Raw genomic sequence first — 18278 nt, 5'->3', positions numbered from 1 at the left:
CTTTGGTAAATGTTATATCCAGTAGCTTATTTTTTTGCTCAAAATCTCAATAATAAATAAACACATTAGAGTCAAAGTGTAAGGTAGGTACATGTCGAATTTTGTCCTTGTTGCTGATTGTCTCATGTATGCCTTATTTAGTCATTGTTTAAATGGTATTTTGTGTGTTTCTTTTTCCCCTTCCCTTTGTGTCAGTCTCGAGAAATAGCATCACAAGTAAGTACTTTCTGTTTGTCTCCCTTATTTCAGATGGTGTATTTTTAGAATTAAAACTATTAAAGGGACAGATCATTATGATTGAATTTATTATTTCATTTTTAAAAAGAAAATAAACAAAATAAATTATGCTAAAATGTTTATGCAGGATTTCTTTTTTATTAGTATATTTATATTTCCAAAAGGGATTACAAATTACTGTTATCATTTGTCTTCAAATTGTGTTTTTGTGTTAACCCACAGACTGTTACCATGTGAAACACATAAATTCTTTAGTAAGTGTAAAGTAACAGTGCATACTTAAAATTCAAAAACTTCAGTTATTTAATTTATTAACTTCATTATTTATGCTACAGGAATATCATATATCAAGCTTTGAAAATTTCAGCTCAAATATAAACTGAATTTAAGAATAATTGATGCTTCTGAAAAAATACTAAAACTGAAAAATGCAACCATATTAGTTGTTTTTCCTAATAAATGCTATTGCAAAATTTAAGGTGTACTCACATTTTAATATTTTTGTGCTAATTAGAGCTAATCACGAGAGATATTTCAAGATACTATTTTTGTTTTAAAGTGGTTTGAAAACTAGTTTTCTTTTGTCATTTAAATGCTTTAGTTTAAGTAGATTCTTCACCAACTATACCGCAAAACACACATATGTATGCTGGTGAGCATAAAGGCCTACAGACTCCAGGTTGATATATCTCAGTAGCTGTTGTATCTAACCGGAGTGTATTAAGAATAGTCTTAAGAATACTCAAGTAGTTAGAGAACTTATATCCACTCTTGGAAGAAACATAATGCATGTCTCTTAATTGTAGTTACCAGGATGTACACTAAATCTCCAGAATTCATTCATCTTATAAACTAAAGGTATACTTTTGACCAACGTTTCCCCATCTTCCTCCATCTCTTGACTCCTGCAAAGCACAATTCTAATCTTTCTCTATGAGTTCAAATATTTTGAGAAGAAAGACACATGTTCAAACCAGGATGACATTTTGCTCAGTGAAATAAGCCAAACATGGATAGCAGATATTATTACTATTTTTAAAAGAGCAAATTAAGACTTAGTTAAGTTACCTTGAGTAAGATGAAAAAAAGGGCCCCAGATTTAGAATTGATCATGTCCTAATACCAGAGTATCTGTTTTCAGTCACTAGGCTTCACCCCTAGGTTCCGGCCAACCCTCCCTTCTCTGTCATCAGTTTGGAAGACAACAAATGATCTTAGAATTAACATGGCCACTGATCCTTGCACTGTACATCTGTGTTTATAAAAGATGCGTTTAATTCTTACCTCCAATCACCTATTGATTGCTTCTTCCGATTTCAACAGTTTCTTCTTCTATGTTAATGGGTACAAATCTGTGTTTCAGCCCAAGTTCTTCTAAATCCTTAACATGGAGACAAACCTGTAATCTTTATTTTCAGATCCTATGTATCTTTCATCTATCAGAAACACAAATATTTTTTGAATAATATTAGGCACCAGATACACTCATTTAAGTGCCTGGAATGCAGCAGTAGACAAAAGATTTCTGATATGATTCCTATTCTTAGATTTATTGACCTCTGGGTGGATTAAATATGTCAAAAATTCTCCTCTCTACAATATCTTGCATAAAGCAACTAGACTGATGATTACTTTCCTTTCTTTATTCGTGTGATGAAGAATCTTTATGTTCCATGTATACTATTTCAAGTCAGACTCTTAAGTGTATTTTAAGCTATTCTGTGCCTTAGCTATTCTTTATCAGTACTTCTTTTCCTCTTCCTGGCACATATCATATACCTGGTGAGGTGATTATTCTGACCAGTGAGCCTTGCTTTGGAGACAAGATGCTCTGGGTTTAAATTTTTGCTTCTCATCTTACTAGCAGTGTGTGAATTTGATCAAGCAGTGTCAACCTGTAGCAGAGTGAAGACCAGGTAGTGAACGTTATCACTTCCCAAATGAGGGAAAAAGAAAAAAATGTGAAGTGAATTTTTACCAGTTAAAGGCACGTAATTCTGTGACAAAGTCCATAGAGTAACACAATTCTTATTTGGTTGTGTTTTGATCATTTCCGACTGGATGACGCTTTCTCCAAAATGTCTGTTTGAATTTATAAAGTCAGTATTCTTATATCTTAGATAGATATCTAGCTACATACTGCTCTAAGTTTATGTGTAATTTTGTCATACTTTATTTCTTAGGAAATTTGTTTTCTCTAATGTTTTTTCTCCTTACTTTATACTTATGTTTCTAATGTTTTCCTAGCTGTAACGATTTTAATTGTGTTCATTTCCAATGCAAGGAAAAGCTTTCCTACTTTTATTTATTTTAACTTAGCAAGAATCTCAATGACATATTAACAAGAGACAATTTAAAAGCACCCATCTGTATGTATTAGATTTAACTATGTAGGCAAGGATTTTTGCTCATTTAACCAACCTTCCAAGTAGGCAGATCATTCTTACCTTTGGCACTGCCATGGGAAGTAAATTAAGCTATTAAACACAGCTCCTGTCAAATGGGTGCTAGGATCCATCACATGAGAAATAAATGGAACATTATTTATTTATCTCTTCTGTTCATTTTAAAATTTTTATTGTTATAGTATTGGAAGTATATTATTCGCATACTATTTTATTAGTATATAATTACATTCATCATGGGGAGTTGATACATGTATTCACACTATAAAGTTTATCTTGTCACCTAGCACTTCCTCAGTGAGTGGTGATCCGTAGCAATTGTATACTTACATCAATAGTATAATTTTAGGTAGATTCTTCAAATAAGAATATAAATATTCAGAGCCTTGTATTATTGTGTCCATTCCTTAAAGCATCAAATTTAGTATAGAAATTTTCTTTCTACGGGCTTCTTTTCCATTGAGTCCCAAATGTTGGAAAGGATAAGGGGATTGTGTATGTGTGTGTGTGTCTGTGTGCCTGTATATAAAATTCTTGGATCATGGGATGGGAGGTATTATAGTCATGTTAGGATCGCTACATTACACTTGCAAAACTTTGCGTTTGGATCCCTTTGTCTGAACTGTAATGTGCTGGAAATGACATAGTGAAAAGCCCCCGTGCCTACTCCAGTGTGTAGGGTTTATCCATGAATGTGTACACACATAAATTCATGTTGAAGCTATTGATTCAGGCTATATATGTCTAATTCTAGAAAATAATAAAGGAAAATTATACTGGGTAGATAATGGTGCTGGCAATGAAATCCTGATTTTAATAATAGAATCCGTTTGACTATCTTTATGGATATGTTGCACTTTGTACAGTGCTGATGTATTCGTTGATTTTGTTTGTAATTTAATTTTGAACACTAAAGCTGTTCATGTGTGCAACTGTATTCTTTACATACATATACAAATATGATATGGTTGACAAACATAAACCTAAGCATGTATACCTTAAAAATTTTGGATAGAAAGAAAAATATATCCTTACCTATAGTGATTGTTAGACATAAATGAATCATTTGATTTGGGGACACCTCAGGGTATCATTATAGACCCCAAATCTTGGTTCAGGTAGAATTTAATGGTGATCTGTTAGACACATTTTAACTTCAATCACTGCAGTCAGTCTGAAATTATTAACTGGGTAAAACATTTCTTAAAACACAAAACAAAGCACCTATAAATGTACAGTAATAATAAGTTTTGCTGATGATATCATGTAAGTAACTTACTAGTTTAAGGAGAAAATAACTGTTCTACATTCAGAGATGATAAAAATTTTCTCTTCAATAAAAAAGACAGATCATCTGAATTCACAAGAAAGACAACTATAAAATATCATTGGCACAAGTAGAAATAAATGATATCAAACCCTGGTATAATCCAAATATTTTCATTAAATATTTAAAACATGTTTGAATAAGACAATTCAAAGAGTTAGAAATACTTTAGAACACTAAACCTTGAATATTAAAAATTGTTATGTACAAAATTCACTTTTTACCAGTAACCTGTGTAACGTACTGTTATAAATGGAAGGTGGCAGGTGATCTGTATCTAAAAGCTCCTGGCATATTGTTAGTGGCATAGATATTTGTAAGGGAAAGAAAACTATAGTGAGAACTGCTTGATAATGGCCATTATCCCTTCTGTCCAGTGAAAAATACTTTTTCCACAGCATTTCCATGATCATCAGTTCTTCTCTATATTTCTACTTCTTTTCTATTTATTGCTTCTAAACTGAGAATATTAGAGGTAAAAGTTGAACTTAAGTACTTACTTCTAAACTACGCCTACTGTTTCATGATTTGTGCAATGTGACTTTCCCAACAGCTCAGTGGACACCCACCAAATTCAGTTACAGGCTTCCTTCTCAACACAGAGTCATTCTTTCCACTCCACATCAATCTATATGAACTCTATCTTTGTACAATTTTATTTGTACCAACTACCAGTAACTTTGGCACTTAGCTAATTTAACGAACTTCATACTTGTGTAACTGTTTATGGACATATGCTTTATGTTGCTTCATAGTTCATAAGCTGCTAGGTGGATGAGTGCATAGAATTCGGAGGAGAATGGCTGTGAACACCCTACAGAGGCCATATAAATGGCTAATCCAAAAGTGGGTTTTCATGGTCCTCCTGGTGAAACCATCTATGCACCAAGAAGGCTAGATGAGACTTTTTGGAGCGATCATACCCAGAAATGATTTTGGAGAACAGAGAGGGTCTACAGATTTGGTCTTTATTGATGTTAGGTTTCGTATGTGCAGGGAGTTGGTAATTTTTCATATTCACACTGAGTATGAAAGAAATGAGCTCCTGGAATATCTCATTGAACTCGCCCAGATGTAGAGGTAGAAGGAATTTGAAAGCTGTCATCAACCAAACATCAAATATGGTGCCAGAATTTGTTATAATTAATTCCTGTTGTTTCACTGGTGACTTAACTATACCTAGCTTCAGTCCAAATTTGTTTAAATTGTGTAGTAATATATTAAAGCTTGCATCACGTGGTTGGTAGAGAGATGGAAGTACTTTGAGTACTTTGTCCATTAGCACAGTGCTGAATATGTTGAAGAAATGAAATACTCATTAGGGATAGCTTCTTAAGGGATGAAAAATAGAAGCTCCCTTACATAATCCATCCAATTCAGTGTTGGTACTGATTTCCATATACTGTTCACTTGATTGATCAAGAGGCTCCCTAAGGTGTCCAAGGAATTGATGATAAACTGGACTGTTCCATAAGTGTAGTATCGGACAAGAAGGCTTCCTGCAGGAGTAATACACCAAAGGGCTAGTTTCATTTTCTTTTTATCAAGGTGATTCTGCCAAACTTGCAGAGTGTTGTTTCTATGACCTAAAACACGATGGGTCATGAGGTGTATGCAAGTAGAACCATCCTTAAGGACTTAACTACAGACAAAAGGTATTTCAGTTCCATTTTGTTAAACTGAATGTCTGTACCCAAAATTTGATTTAATTTTTACTGGATCAGAATACCCATACCTATTATGAGATGTTTTAGAATAATGAGTGTTATGACAGTGAGAAATTTAGGCAAGTAATTGTGTGCTGGATAATCATGATGAGGCATATCTATCAGTCCTCTATATTTAAAAAGCACCCTCCCCACAAAAGTATATAAGGTAACTTAATTTTAGTGCAGTCTCAAACTTCAGGTACTTTTTTAAAAAGTTGGTGGGGATCTCCAATCAAAACGGTCATTTGAATCTCAACTTTATTCAGTATTCTGAAGGTTTGGCAATTAGTATACATCAGGAGACAATACAGCCAGTTATTGTCATGTCAACTTATATTGTAGAGATATAGATAGTCTGCTCCCTTTTATCATTTTATGTTATAGATTCTTTCAGCAAAATAAGAATTTCCAAGTGGGTCAACGACCCGACATTTTTTGTTTCCTGTTGTGTATTCATTTTCTTCTTGCTGTCTTTGCTGCAGATGCTATTTGCTGCTGTATATAGTTTGAGGCTTTTCTGTGTTCATAATTATAAACTTCCTCCTCTAGAGATTCTCAAATCAGTATCATCAGAATCATAGGCCTCCTGATAGCAGTGGTTGCTCTATTAGGTTTTAAGTACCCTGTGCTTAAATAGAGTCCAAATTAACACCTTGACTTTTACAGTTAGAAAACTGAAATGGTGCATTAATGAAGCTTACATCTTCCATAAATAAACTTTATTGTCATAAAATTATGGATAGAACTGAAAGATACCTAAGAGATCATATAGAGGAAATGCATTTTAATACAATGTAACTTGATATTTCCTATCTTAGTTTAGATTGTAAAACATATAAATATATAAAACAGCATTTTGAGAATTGTTGAAATATGTTTTGGTTAAGGTTTTATAATAAAAATATTTCAGTGCACATTTCAAGATATTCTGATCCAGTAAAAATTAAATTAAATTTTGGGTACTGACATTCAGTTTAACAAAATAGAACTGAAATTCCTTTTGACTGTAGTTAAGTCCTTAAGGATGATTCTACCTGTATACACCTTGTGACCCATCGTTTTAGGTCATAGAACACCCTACAAGTTTGGCAGAATCACCTTGATAAAATGAAAATGAAACTAGCCCTTTGCTATATTACTGTAGTCATGCTACATGTGCCTTTAAATTTAGACAATCTGTTTAATATTATTTATATGGTCTTGATAGATTACTATATTTTCAAATTGTTAGGAAATCAAATAATTACATATAGTTACTTATGACTATAGATAATGGCAAAGAGATTACTTTAAATAAAATTAAGGTTATAATTCTACAAACATGAGTGGACATGAATAAAATGAGTGAATTAATAGATTTTTATTTTTGCTAAAAGTACGCATAAATCACTGAACAAAGCTAGTTTTCTTCATCAGTAGTAGATATTGTTCAAGAGCTAATCCTCTACTTCCACAGAAAATTTTCAATAGATTATCAAATAGGTGAGAATAGAGTAACTTAAGATCTAGAAAGATATTATTGAAAAATCATGGTGTTTAAAATTTATTGTTTCTGTATTACGTTCAGATAGATAAAAATATAGTTTCAAACTTTTAAAATCAAATAATCTGTTACCATGGAGATAAGGAGATTAAATAAATTAGTATTGAAGTCCACCTAATACAATATTCTGCTACAACAGAAATAAAAATGAGTATTTGCTTGAATTTAGTGTGCAATAATCACCTAGCTTGTTCCTGAGAGTTGTACATAAGGTATTGACTAAGCCTCCATAATTTATATTCGCATTTGAAGGATTTTATTGGATCTACTCCCTGACCTTACATAAATTGGTAATTGCAATTCTGTTACTGTGAAAGCCAGCAATGCATGCATGTAACACCTGAAATTCAGGCTTCCATCCCTAGAAGGGAAGTGGTTAAGAAATTAATGATTATTGCCCTTAGGTATGAACTGTAGAACTCGGAAAGCTGTCTCTTTGCAGGTTCATGATTTTAGAAAGTAAGATTTTCTGCTCTGATAGGTGTTGCATTGCACGTGACTTGCTGGAAAGAACAATATTATTGAAACAATGAACATACTTGTAAAGAGCTTCTAATCAGAGGAGAGATTCTTGCGAAAATTAGATTCTGTAGCAAAATTTAGATTTTATGAGTTTGTTCATTGATTTGCCTCTCCTATGAAGAATAGCCTGGTTTAAGTTTTATTTGTGATTCTATAATTTGTTTTATAACACCTTTTAAATTAGAATAGTTCCTGAAATATGTTTTAATATCTTAATTTGAAAAGCATTTTATGTGGTATATTATGAATACATGAATTAAAGATACCTTTTTCCTTTCTTCTGGGATATATGAGAAAGTTTTCAAAAAAGTCACATTTTATAAAGTGCATTCCAGTGTCACATGTAGAAAGAGCAATAATATAAAACCTTTAAAATATCATTAATTCCAAAATTTTTTTCATAATAGGTGTTTAAATTGCACTACAAATATTTATATTTAGAAAAGAACAGCATGGATTCTATTTGAATGAAGTAAAAAATGTCTACTCTTTTTTCTGTTTCAAACACTCATACTAGTAAACATTTCTTTTTAATTGTTTAATTCTTACATATAAAAATTAAGTATTTTCATAAAACTTTTCAGGAAGATGTAAATTTTTGGTAGTGTTCTATTCGAATAGAAGATTATGATTTTGCTCTTTCTCCAGAAACTCCCGTGAGTAGATACACCACTATGATGAGAGTTTTGCAAATGAATTCTGTTTCAACTCTGAGCTATGACGGTTCCTAAAGTATCTAATTATTAATTTCTGTTCTCTTCCAAGTCTCAAATATCGATCAGTGTGGAAGAGTGGGAGGATACCAAAGAATCCAAAGAGCAAGGGCACCACCGCAGCAACCACCGCAACTCGACGTCCAGCGACCAGTCAGACCATCCCTTGCTTCGGAGAAAGAGCATGCAGTGGGCTCGAAGACTGAGCAGAAAAGGTCCAAAACACTCTGGTAAAACAGCTGAAAAAATAACCCAGCAGCGACTGAACCTCTACAGGAGGTCAGAAAGACAAGAGCTTGCTGAACTTGTGAAAAATAGAATGAAACACTTGGGTCTTTCTACAGTGGGATATGGTATGCTCTTTAAAACTACTGTATCTGTGGATTTGTGATTTCTTGCCATTGGTATTTATAGAGTTGGCTCTGATTTAGTAAAGAATTGCAATTTTTGGTTTCACAGGTCAATTTGTAGGGACTAATCACACATAACTAATCTCCTATGGAAAATGGAAATGACAGTAATGAAAATGAAATTCTAAAATGTTCACACGTGTATCGAGTAACTTGAGGCACCAAGGCACTATTCTAAAGTCATTACATGAATTATCCATCTCAATTTCTTTGATTTTCACAGAAATTCTGAACCAGAGTTTCTGTTCTCATTTTAGAGGTAAAGAAACAAAAGCAAATGACTTGCTATTTAGCTTGTTCATAGCAGAGGTCTTTCTAGGTCTACCAAGGTACAAAGACTCTTTAACACACACACACAGAGACACACAGATACACGCGCGCACACACACACACACACATGCACGCACGCACGCATACCACATAGGGCTTGATATGCAATGAATTTGAAGCAGAAGCAAACAGCTGTGATACCAGGCATAGATGAACCATAATATTCCTACAAATTGTGTTTGGTTTCTTATGGTAAAGAAAACAGAGTCCTTAAAGAGCTTCAATTTTGAAGCTCAAATAGTGCTTATTTCATATAGTATATCTTGTTGTAATTATTAAGTTCATATGTTGTAATTACCATATAGACTATACTGAAAATGTTCATAATTAATACAAAATAACTTTAAATATACCATTATCACTGTACAGATTTTATTTTAAAAGACATTTTATTAACTCATAGTAAAATCCAGTTACATTTATATGAAAGTATATATTATAGAAAAATCCAATTTTTATCTAGATAGATAGATAGATAGATAGATAGATAGATAGATATCTTGGTCTTGGGTAAATTAGGACATAAATTACTGTGTCATGTAATCATGTGGGTTTAGAATAAAATAGAATGCATTCTATATTTACTCTTACCTCATTATTTTTAAAGCCTTAACTTGAGATAAAGTTCATAGAGAGAAAATTTAATCATTAAATTGGAGCTTAAGAGAACTTATCTTTTTTCCTTGAACAAGGAAAAATTATATTTTAACACAGTACTTATACTTATGCCAGGAACCATACATATTTTCTCATTATACCTTATAACTGATTAGATAAAAGTATCCAATTTCATTCTTAAAGGGCTTTACTGTTAGAGGTTAAAGACCTTGGTCAGCAAATATGATTGAAACGTGTCAGTCAGAATTTCATATGTACTTAAAGTTTGTAATTATAAAAAGTTACTAAGATGTATAAGTGATTCTCCTGTGACTAGTAATTTTAATGTAACCACAGTAAATGTAATGCCTTCCATTAAGTAGTAAGTTTTTTAAATAATCCTCATTTTTGAAATTAACGAATGGCTATTTCCCAATTTAAAAACAAAAAGTTTGACTAAAACCTTTCATTTGTGTCTTAGTTATCACTAAGACACAAATGAAAAATTATAGTAAATGTTTACTCAACTATGTTCCAATTGTCTTTCAAAACATTTAACCCCATGATGATTCTATAAGCAATGTGGCAGATAAGTCTGACTCTTAGAGACATAAAAAATGCATGAACTGACTTTGTTGGGAGAATCATCAGAGAATTCTTATGTCTTTACATTTAGTTATCTGTATGATTCAGTTCTGTTATAATTTGTTAACGAGATACAATAATCTTTATAGAATGGGAAAAAAGATTCTGTCTATTTTCTCCCTGTTTCATTTTTTTCTTTCTAATTCTCTAATCTATCCATCTCTCTATATTATGCATCAGTCTACTCTACGACCATGCACTGAACACCTAATAATACAGTGGTTATGAAGACAGGATTTGAAATCTAATATAATCATGGGCTTCTAGTCTTTTTCATTGATTTCTAACTCCCAGTAACTTATTCATTGAACAGTTATTATTTGGCTATGCTTTTTGGTACAATGTCTAATCTGATGAAACCTCCACATTTATAAAACTCATATTCCAGGCCAATAGTAGGTTTAATTACTTAACCTCTTGGAATCTGTCTTTTTATCTATGAAATGGAAATATTAGGGTTTTATGATTGATTTGTTAAAAATGACAAATGAAATACTGAAAACAAAATGCTTATCCCATATCTGGCAACCACTAAATAACATAGATACCCCAAAGATTTTTTTTTTTGCATACTGTTGTATGTCTTATGTTATACACTAAAAAAGTAACGGTTTTGACTCACTTAAAACATTAAGAGTTTCTTCTTTGGTTGGCTTTGAGTTAACCATGATTCATCATGTGACTTATTCTGAGGAGTTCTAGCTGCTCCGAGAGCATTAAATAGATTACTTCCACTCTCTTGATAAGGGATATAAAGGAGAGAGAAAGAAAAGAATCAAAAGATGACACTCGAGGGCTCTGATTTTAGCAAGTGGGTATATGATGGTGACATTGACAGGGACAAAAACTTTGGGGTAAAGATAATGCATTTAATCTGAGTGCACAGAAGATTTCTAAACGGTGATTTTTTGTAAGGATCTGGATATTTTCCCACTTAATGTTCAATAAAAAGGGAGGACAGGGCCATGGGGAAAAAAGAACCAAGTTAGATTATATTAAGGTGCAAATTTCCAATGATGAACATCGTTATATTGTATACCTAAAGTATACCAATAAAATTAATTTCTAAAATGAGGTGCATGCTTATAGTCAGGTCTTTAGTCACCAGCATATAGATTTTAATTAAAGAAGTAAATGAAATAATTGCCACATGAGTGATTGTAGGGAAATCTCAAAGTCATATTTCTGTTAAATGAACAAACAAACAAACAAACGAGAGCTAAAGTGTCTAGAGCTGAGTTACCCAAAATATATGCCATAGCACGATATACAGAAAACTCACTACATATTTTATTATGGCATTGAGTGTTTTGTGCCTTGAGAAGAGCAAGCGGGGTCTGGATTGTTCAGAAACAGCTCTTAGACTGATTATATTTAGGTATAAGTAGTTTTGTGTATTGTTCAAAATACTGTACAGATATTATGTCCCATGTCTTCAAAGACCAAGAAAATGTAGTATTGGCCTACAGAAATTGAAACACTAGAGAAATAAGAGAGACTGCTTCATTGTGCGAAATCATACTGAAAGTATCATGATATGTCATTGGTGACTTTGATAAAGACAGTAGCACTGGTGTGTGTGAAATCCAGGTTTCGGTATGTTGAAGAGTGATATTAGGTAAGAATTTAAATGTACTAGATTTAAATGTTTATAAAAATTAGTATTGACTATAAAGATCAGAAAAACTAAAAGCTATTACAACTTAAATACGGGTGAAGATTTTATTTCTTTTGTAGATCAAACTATCTGAGATAATTCAGGAACAGTGGGAACTAAAAGTATTGAGAATTAAGTTTTCTGTCTTGTTATTCCATCATACTTCCTTTGTCAAAGCCATATCATGGTACAAAAATGGATGCTGAATCTCTATTTTGTCCACATTCCACCCAAAAGGAAGGAAGAAAAGAACCTTCCCTTCAATCAAAATACATTACCAAATAGAGGTAGTTTTAGTATAGCTCCTTTGCAAATGTGACCATTCGTCTTGCTATGCTGCCTTGATTGAATTAAGAAATATCTAGGAAATTAGTAAAGCACACCTTTGGTGCATCTGAGTGAGTCCTGCAGGCATGAACCTGGGTACTGCCTGGGATCCCCGGCTCCTTTCCCTGCTCTGTTTCCTGTTTGTCATGAATTAAGCAGCTTTGCTGTGCCGTGCCTTCCAGCACAATGTTCTGGACTCGGGCTGGCTGACTATGCGTTAAAACCTCTAAATGTGAGCCAAGTTAAACTCTTCTCCTTGAGTTGCAGCTGGCGGATAGCGTGTGCAAGTGATAAAAAACTAATGCAGCAAGAATTTATGTTTTATGGTTAGTGGTGCAAATCTATGTGAAGGAGGATAAGAATAATGGATATCAATGCGTTAAAACCTCTAAATGTGAGCCAAGTTAAACTCTTCTCCTTGAGTTGCAGCTGGCGGATAGTGTGTGCAAGTGATAAAAAAACTAATGCAGCAAGAATTTATGTTTTATGGTTAGTGGTGCAAATCTATATGAAGGAGGATAAGAATAATGGATATCAGGTAATAACTATCCGTCTCCACCACAGTTGATGTTTTTTGGAGAAGTTTCATTGTGAAAGGGAAATGATACATGAGAGATAACTGAATGGAAAATGGAGGAGATGAGAAGGCTTTTTCGTTTTTCAGCATCAGAGAAATGTGAGCAAGCTTGAATACTGAGATTGAGCTATCCACGGAGAGTTGAAAGTTAAGGACAGTGAACACAGTTGAGAGATCTTTGCTTGGAAATTATGAAAGCACATCCAGACGCAAATATAAACTTACATGTATTTGGCAGGAATTTGAGTGAATTTATATTAAGAGGTAAAAATCAGCTGCTAAGAATGGCAAAAGGAGCTCAGGTATTTTTTCTCTGGCAGACTGCCCAAATATTTCGATTTAGCTAATACATAAAATTTCAGCCATGAATAAAAGTAGATTATAACCTAATTTTATGTAATAGCCTACTTCCAAACCTATCAGTATTCCTCTTCAAAGCTTCTAACTCGTAGGCTGTCTTTTTCACATGCATTCCCACCTATCCCATTGCCTCACATTTTAATTTCGGTAAATTTCAGATATCATATATTTTGTTATAACTCTATAATTTAAAGACTAGTTTGCAGAACATAATCTTATGCTATTTTCACACATTAAAATAATTATTTTATATCATCAAATATCCACTTGAGGCTCAAATTTTCCTTATCTCACATATTATATCATTTTCTACAGTTTATCGGATCAGGATCAACTAAGCTCTACCCATTGAGATGAGTGATGTGTCCTGACATTTTTAGTTTATAAGTTTGCTTATCTCACATGTTTTTCTATTGCAATCTATTGCTTAAAGAAATTCAGTCAATCCTGTATTTCCCGTCTAAATATTCCCATTGTTTTCTCCTCATTATCTTTTTTATTTGTGTTGCGGTATACATTATTAGAAACCAGTGCATTTAAACATGTTTGGTATGTATAATACATTTTAGTTTTTATGTTACTTAACAGATTGTCCTAAATTTGCCCCTGGGAAACCCCTCAGATTGCTTGTGGAGTCTCTTGTCATGAGATCAATGAAATTTGGCAGATACCCCTTCCTGTCTCTAAAGGACTAAGTGATTCCACTTGTAATATTTTATGTTTCCAAGAACCTTCAGTTTCTTGTAGTAGGGAAATAATTTAGAGATGTTAATTTTTACTATGTTTATTATTGTTTCAAGGTCTTTTCAATGGACAACACTAAAAGATAGATAGATGCATACATATATAGATACATAGATATGAAATAAATTTTGAGTTCACAGAGATGCTTTTAATTAAAATCCAAGGGTACAAGTTTTTATTTAACTTTCTGTATTATATCTGAATTTCTTTTCTCCTTTGCCAAGATTAAATGTTGTCAATAAGAGAAATGATAGAATGATAATACATGTAGTACTGTATTTTTCTACAATATACAGAGGATTTTAGAACAATAATTCCATTCTACTAATAGTGATATAATTGCTGAAAACTTATATTCTCCTTTTGTTTATTTATTCTTTGATTTAAGACATAGTAGTAGGGATTGTTTTCGAGCTTGGAATAATTGTGATTATACCACCAACTGGATATAAATTTAAGCTCATTTTAAAAAATGCCTGAAATTGGTATTTCTAAAATTAAAATTTTTTAGCTATTTACCTTATGCCACGAGGTTCAATGGAGGGTATATACATAGGGATTTAGTATATATCCCAGTTTCTACCACGTTACCTTCTCTTTTCCTCACAGGTAACCTCGTTTTTGGGGTTTTTTTTTTCCAAGAATTTTTATCTAATATTAAAATTTTTTAGCTATTTACCTTATGCCACGAGGTTCAATGGAGGGTATATACATAGGGATTTAGCATATATCCCAGTTTCTACCACGTTACCTTCTCTTTTCCTCACAGGTAACCTCGTTTTTGGGTTTTTTTTTTCCAAGAATTTTTGTTCTTGTTGGTTTTTAAAAATGATTGTGTAGAATTTCAAATAATTATAAACTAATTTTTTAGCTATTTACCTTATGCCACGAGGTTCAATGGAGGGTATATACATAGGGATTTAGCATATATCCCAGTTTCTACCACGTTACCTTCTCTTTTCCTCACAGGTAACCTCGTTTTTGGGTTTTTTTTTTCCAAGAATTTTTGTTCTTGTTGGTTTTTAAAAATGATTGTGTAGAATTTCAAATAATTATAAACTTTTGAATAATTTCAAACATTTCTCATGTTAGTTCTTTTAATTAGCACTACATCCTGAAGATCATCGAATTATTTGAATATAAAGTTAGCCCTCATTTCTCTTTGTACTGCCTAGTAGCTCATTGTGTCAGACCACAGGTGTGTATTCTTTAGGTCTTTTGTGACCTGCAGTGAATGGGTCCATGCCTAAAACTTTATGTCTCTTCCCAAATGTATCTTTGATATTGATTTCTAAATGTGAAATTACTGAAGATTAAATGGTTTTGTGATTTTGCTGTTGACCAAGTTGGCCTTTTCGGGTGTGCATCACTTTGTATTTCAATCAGCAAAGCAAGAGAGACTGTGTTGCCTTGAAACCTTTTCAGAAGAATATGTTGTTAGACTCTGGATGATTTATCAATGGAAGAGGTAAACATATCATTGACATCTCAGAGTATCTTTTTATTACAGTGAGGTTTATCATCATTTCATGGGATTAAGAAGCATTTCCTAAGAACTGTTTCTCTATCCAATTTTTGTATGCTCATTCTTTAGTATTTCTAGAGATTACTTATATATTAGGTATATTAACTTTGTTATTTTGGGGGGGGTACAGCTATTTCTTTCTAAATAGCCTTCCCCCCTTTACTTTTGGTGCTTAATATTATTAATATAATATTCACAATTTAAAGAAGAATCCTATGTTTTCTTTAGTATTTACTTTCACATTTTGCAGCTTGATGTATGACCTCCTTGAAATCTATCCTAGTGTCTAGACTGAGTGAGAGAAAAAATGTTAATCTTTTCCAAATTTATCTATAAAATAGCAGTTATTAAAACAAACATCATCCCCCAATGATTTTGCAAGTGGATTTTTCTGGATACTAAATTTATACATGTACTTAGTTCTATTTCAGAACTTTCTTTTCTGTCACAAAGGGCTCTCTGCATAGTCCGGCAGTACTCCTCACTGGATTATTATCATATTTTAGTGTGCCCATGGGCTTTCTTTCAGTAACTTTAAATTAGACATTTGCAACTCCAATATCTAACTTTTTTTGTTGTTGTTTTTTGCTTTTTGGTACTAGGGATCAAACTTGGGTCCTGTGCTTGCAAGGCAGGTGGTGGAACTACTGATCTAAATCCCCGGCCTCCAAAATCTAAAATTTTTGAAAACCAATTTTGAAATAAGTTTGACACTAAAAGTTTCTCAGATGCAGGAAATTGAAGCTATAGATATCTTTATTTTCTTCCTCATTATGAATATGCATTTATATTATTGTATATTATCAATTTGTTGCTTTAGACTTTGCTGAAAAATTTGCATAATGTGCATAACATACCCAGTATTCCTTAAGAATTTTTTAGTATAATTTAAAAATTCTCATTAATATCAGTGTTTGTGGCATTGTCAACTAACTAGCTTTGTATTCTCAGACAACTCCCTGTTACTATTCAAAAAGAACTTCATGTTCTGGCCCGGGGATTTAGCTCAGTGGTGCCACTGCTGCCTCATAAGCACAAGGATCCAAGTTTGATCCCCAGCACCAAAAACAAAAAACAAAAACAAAACAAAACAAAAAAACTTCATGTTCTTCAGCCATCACAGGAGGATAACGAAGCTCTTCCTGGAGTAGGTGATATATTCACTTTCAAATACTAGAAGGCATGTGAAAATAATATTCTAATGTGAATAATTGTTTTCTTTGGTTAATAAGCAGCATTTTCTTCAACAGTCTACTTAGGGCAACTCTCACTCTCACTCAAATTGCTATAATTTTTGGCAGATTCTTAATGAGTAGCCCTTTGAGTGGTAGACATTTTCATAGCATAAATTGGCAAGCAAGTCTCCTTATGATATGACTGCTGCTCCCGGTGCTAGCAACTACTTTTGACACAAATTGTTTGAAGCTCCATACTGCTTATAAAAGAGGAAAAGCCAAAGGGAGGATAAAATGAAACAATTTCAAATAAGGGAGGTAGCCAAGAGTGGCTGGATCTTATTAGACCTACCAGAAAAGCCTTGTTCTTTGAAAGTAAATTTATAATTTGTCAGAAAAAGTAGATAGATTAACTGAGAACTCGTTAGAGCAAGCATGCTGATTTACCTCCTAGGTAATGTCTTTTTATTGAAATAAAATAAAGAAACTTAAAAGAAAAACATCATTATTTCTACCCAAACTATGATAGATAAGTGAAGGTGATAGTAGTGGTAATACCATCTCCTTCTATTTTCACACCAATATTTAATGCTATTTGATGATTTTCTTGTTTTTCACACAAAATCTCCCTTATATCTGAATTAATAAATCAGTTGCATTTCTTCAGAGCAAAGAAGACAGCAGTATTATCCTAGAAGAAATTACCAAATAGAATACAGGCACTAAAACTAGATATTTCATTTAGATTTTTCTTTTTTCTTGCTTTAAACGGTACAAAGAACTAACAGTGTGTAAGTGTTACAACTCTAATGCCTTTTTTATTTATTGTTTCAGAAGAAAATTTGTTCTGGATCTATTCATTTACATATTTATTTGGAATTATTTATCTTTTTTCAATTAATTGAGCCTATATTATTAAAATGTAATCAGTATACTCCTGGTGTAGATTTCTAGAAAATGGATAGTTTAGAGGTTTTCTATATTTCCAGAACTTACCCATGGTCATGAGGTTGTATTTTTGGGGGCGGAGATACTAGGGATTTAACTCAGGACCCTGCACTTGAGAGGCAGGCGGTGGCACCACTGAACTAAATCCCCATCTCACGAGGTTGTATTTACAAAGGTTAATTATGATAATCTCCTTCTGTTCATTGAACATTGACAGAGTAAAAAAACTGAATTTTTTTTTTTTGGTACCGGGGATTGAGCTCTCGGGTCCTTGCACTTGCAAGGCAGGCCACTGAACCCCTGAGCTAAATCCCCAGCCCCTGAATTGTTTTTAATTAAAGAAAGTATTAAAGGTTTCAAGAGGATAGTTGCTGAGTTGACGATTTATAGTAAGTGAAAATATTTAGGCAATTAATTTTCCATATCTCCCTATATTAAAAATATAGTTTGGGGCCTGGGATATAGCTCAGTGATTCTGCTGCCTACCTTGCAAGTGCAAGGACCCCAAGTTTTCAATCCCCTGTACA

The 18278-nt window shown here is 32.8% G+C and overlaps 1 protein-coding gene across 1 annotated transcript in view; it reads left to right on the top strand.

Annotated features, from left to right (window-relative positions):
- The window catches only part of Kcnt2 (potassium sodium-activated channel subfamily T member 2), a 253856-nt gene that overhangs the window by 228726 nt on the left and 6852 nt on the right, over positions 1 to 18278 (top strand). Inside the window, exons 26-27 of the mRNA XM_033762145.1 lie at positions 196 to 216; positions 8509 to 8809. Of these exons, the coding sequence (XP_033618036.1) occupies positions 196 to 216; positions 8509 to 8809 (322 nt within the window). The remainder of the gene's footprint in view (positions 1 to 195; positions 217 to 8508; positions 8810 to 18278) is intronic.

Source organism: Fukomys damarensis, unplaced genomic scaffold (assembly GCF_012274545.1).
Source record: "Fukomys damarensis isolate Sample0158 unplaced genomic scaffold, DMR_v1.0_HiC HiC_scaffold_11, whole genome shotgun sequence".
NCBI classification, from domain to species: Eukaryota; Metazoa; Chordata; class Mammalia; order Rodentia; family Bathyergidae; genus Fukomys; species Fukomys damarensis.
This window is presented reverse-complemented; position numbering and strand designations above follow the sequence as displayed.